Consider the following 2,127-nt stretch of genomic DNA (forward strand, 5'->3'; position numbering starts at 1 on the left):
ACAGCAGTACATGTATATTTCATTAGGTGACAAACATTAGTTATAATAATAAACTTTGAAATTAGTACATGATGACAGCTAATACAATGGCAATAAAACACACTGGACTAGCTATGATAAAGAACCATGTCCAATTGGAACATCCCTTTTTTCTTCTTTCCCTTTCATGTTCTACTAAAGTCAATAATTAATCATCATTCAATATTTATTATAATCTCACTCGTATGAGTAGCAACTGATGTCTCTTCTACTTTACCAGCAGTTGCAATAGCTACATCTAGTTTGTTCCAAGTTGCTTCAACATCATTTTTAAGCCATAATGCTAAACATTCTCTGAGACATCGCTCAGCATCTCGTGGATAGTTAGTCTCAATTGTCTTTAAATCATTGTAACTCAGACCCAAGGAGAGACCAAGATCAAACCATTCGATAGTTTGAAATTGACGGTCTTTTAACAATTGTTTTACCTCTACCAGATTCTCAATAGTCAATATAACTATAAATAAATAAATAAATAAATAAATATTGTAAAACTAGTGACAGTGAGTGGTTATACCTTTTTGTTGATCATCATTGTACTCACTGATCTGTGTGGGTGAGTAATTAGTAGCTGGTTTGTCATTTTGAATTGCTGTCTCTATATAAAAGTATAAATATGATACAAAAATTATTAAACCATAGTCACAATAATGTATATACTATACACTACCATTACTTGACAATTATAATACACTCTCTTAGTCTTACCAAGCAGTTTATCAGTGAGTGTTTCTTGTACTTCATCATTAATCTTAAGTACATCAATATCTATACATTATATTAAATACCAATAATACTTGATACATACTCATAATGTTTGTATAGTTCAATGTACAATAATTATAATAATGTTTGTTAATGGATGATGTGTACATATCTTACCAGACTGTCCTTTCTCTATTGAAGTACTTCCATGTTCCTGAGATTCATTCAAAGTGTTAGTTGTTGTTCCTTTATCTTCATTATTATTACACTTTACTCCTTCATCTCCCTACACACACAATATAGTAAAATAAAGTTGATGAGGAGTGTTTCTAATAACTGTTACCTTAATATCAAGATCAGACTCACTGATCTGTGTGGATGAGTTGACTTTTTGACTTGTTGACTCTATACATGTACATATAGTATAATGTATGGAAAACAGTCAATCACTATTATAAAGTACATTCTCCCTACTCCACAATTGTGATACTGTACTGTACATTTACCTGGAGTCAATGATGATATCAATTCTTCAGTTATGTCAATCAATTCCTATACAATAATATAATAACTGATATTTGTCACTGTGCTTGTTTATCAAGGTGATATACATCAGTAGTGTATTGCTGAAAGGTGAGTTTAACAGATGTACAAGTATATATTATTAGTAGTAAAAGCCACACAATGACAACCCACAATTATGACAAAGACTGAGTAATTGATAAGAAATAAAAATTACTTTTAGGATATGACCTTTTGATTATTAGTGCTTGTATTAATGTATCAAACAGTTTGTGTGTGTTAATTCTTACCTTAATATCACGTCCTCCTAACAGTGACAGGTTACTAATATCTGATAATAATTCACCAGGTAGGATCTCCTTCAATTCTTTATGTCCTTTATCACTCACAAGAAATGGTCTTCCTTCCTTAATTGCTGATAGTAAATCACAAACATCATACATTGTCCTTTCTCTTGGTGTATTCACAGGATAGGCTAGTTCTTTAGGATCAATAACTAACTCTTTTACCTCTAGACTGGGACAGGATTCTTTATAAACACTCATTACCTCTCCTATCACATCTCTTTTTAGAGACACCATATTGTCACTGTAACCTTTCTCACAGGACATCATTACTAGTACACACTGGCTCTCATCCACAATCTCTATCAGTGATCCTACACCATGACCATTAAACCAATAAAGTCCGTTCTTCCAAAATTTGCATTTACGATTCAGTTTTTCAGCTAATTCTTTGTTCCCTTTTGATAAAGAAAACTTAAAAGCAAGATGTAATGAGAGGACATGGAAGTATCGAGGAGGAAAGAAATCATGTTCTCTAGTACACCGTAGACACCAACCAAACTGGTACACTTCACTA

At 32.2% G+C, this 2,127-nt stretch overlaps 1 protein-coding gene across 1 annotated transcript; it reads right to left on the reverse strand.

Moving 5' to 3' along the window:
• Positions 1–36: 36 nt before the first annotated feature.
• LOC109590819 (uncharacterized) lies at positions 37–1,783 on the reverse strand. The gene is made up of 8 exons (XM_020006693.1): positions 1,557–1,783; positions 1,251–1,296; positions 1,088–1,149; positions 922–1,030; positions 748–807; positions 557–637; positions 221–496; positions 37–174 (listed from the first exon to the last, which is right to left on the reverse strand). The coding sequence occupies exons 1-8, from the start codon at positions 1,707–1,709 to the stop codon at positions 62–64; spliced, it is 900 nt and encodes a 299-aa protein (XP_019862252.1). The 5' UTR covers positions 1,710–1,783; the 3' UTR covers positions 37–61.
• Between the last annotated feature and the right edge of the window lie 344 nt (positions 1,784–2,127).

This window comes from Amphimedon queenslandica, unplaced genomic scaffold (assembly GCF_000090795.2).
Source record: "Amphimedon queenslandica unplaced genomic scaffold, v1.1 AMPQUscaffold_9423_Cont18547, whole genome shotgun sequence".
Taxonomy (NCBI): Eukaryota; Metazoa; Porifera; class Demospongiae; order Haplosclerida; family Niphatidae; genus Amphimedon; species Amphimedon queenslandica.

What these genes read in the sequence shown, in the direction of transcription:
- LOC109590819 (XM_020006693.1), bottom strand. Translation starts at nt 1,709, where the DNA reads ATGTATGATGTTTGTGATTTACTATCAGCAATTAAGGAAGGAAGACCA. An exon ending in TAGGAGGACGTGATATTAAG is followed by an intron (nt 1,297 to 1,556) that starts GTAAGAATTAAC and finishes ATTATTGTATAG; the next exon opens with GAATTGATTGACATAACTGA. An exon ending in AGTCTGATCTTGATATTAAG is followed by an intron (nt 1,031 to 1,087) that starts GTAACAGTTATT and finishes TTGTGTGTGTAG; the next exon opens with GGAGATGAAGGAGTAAAGTG.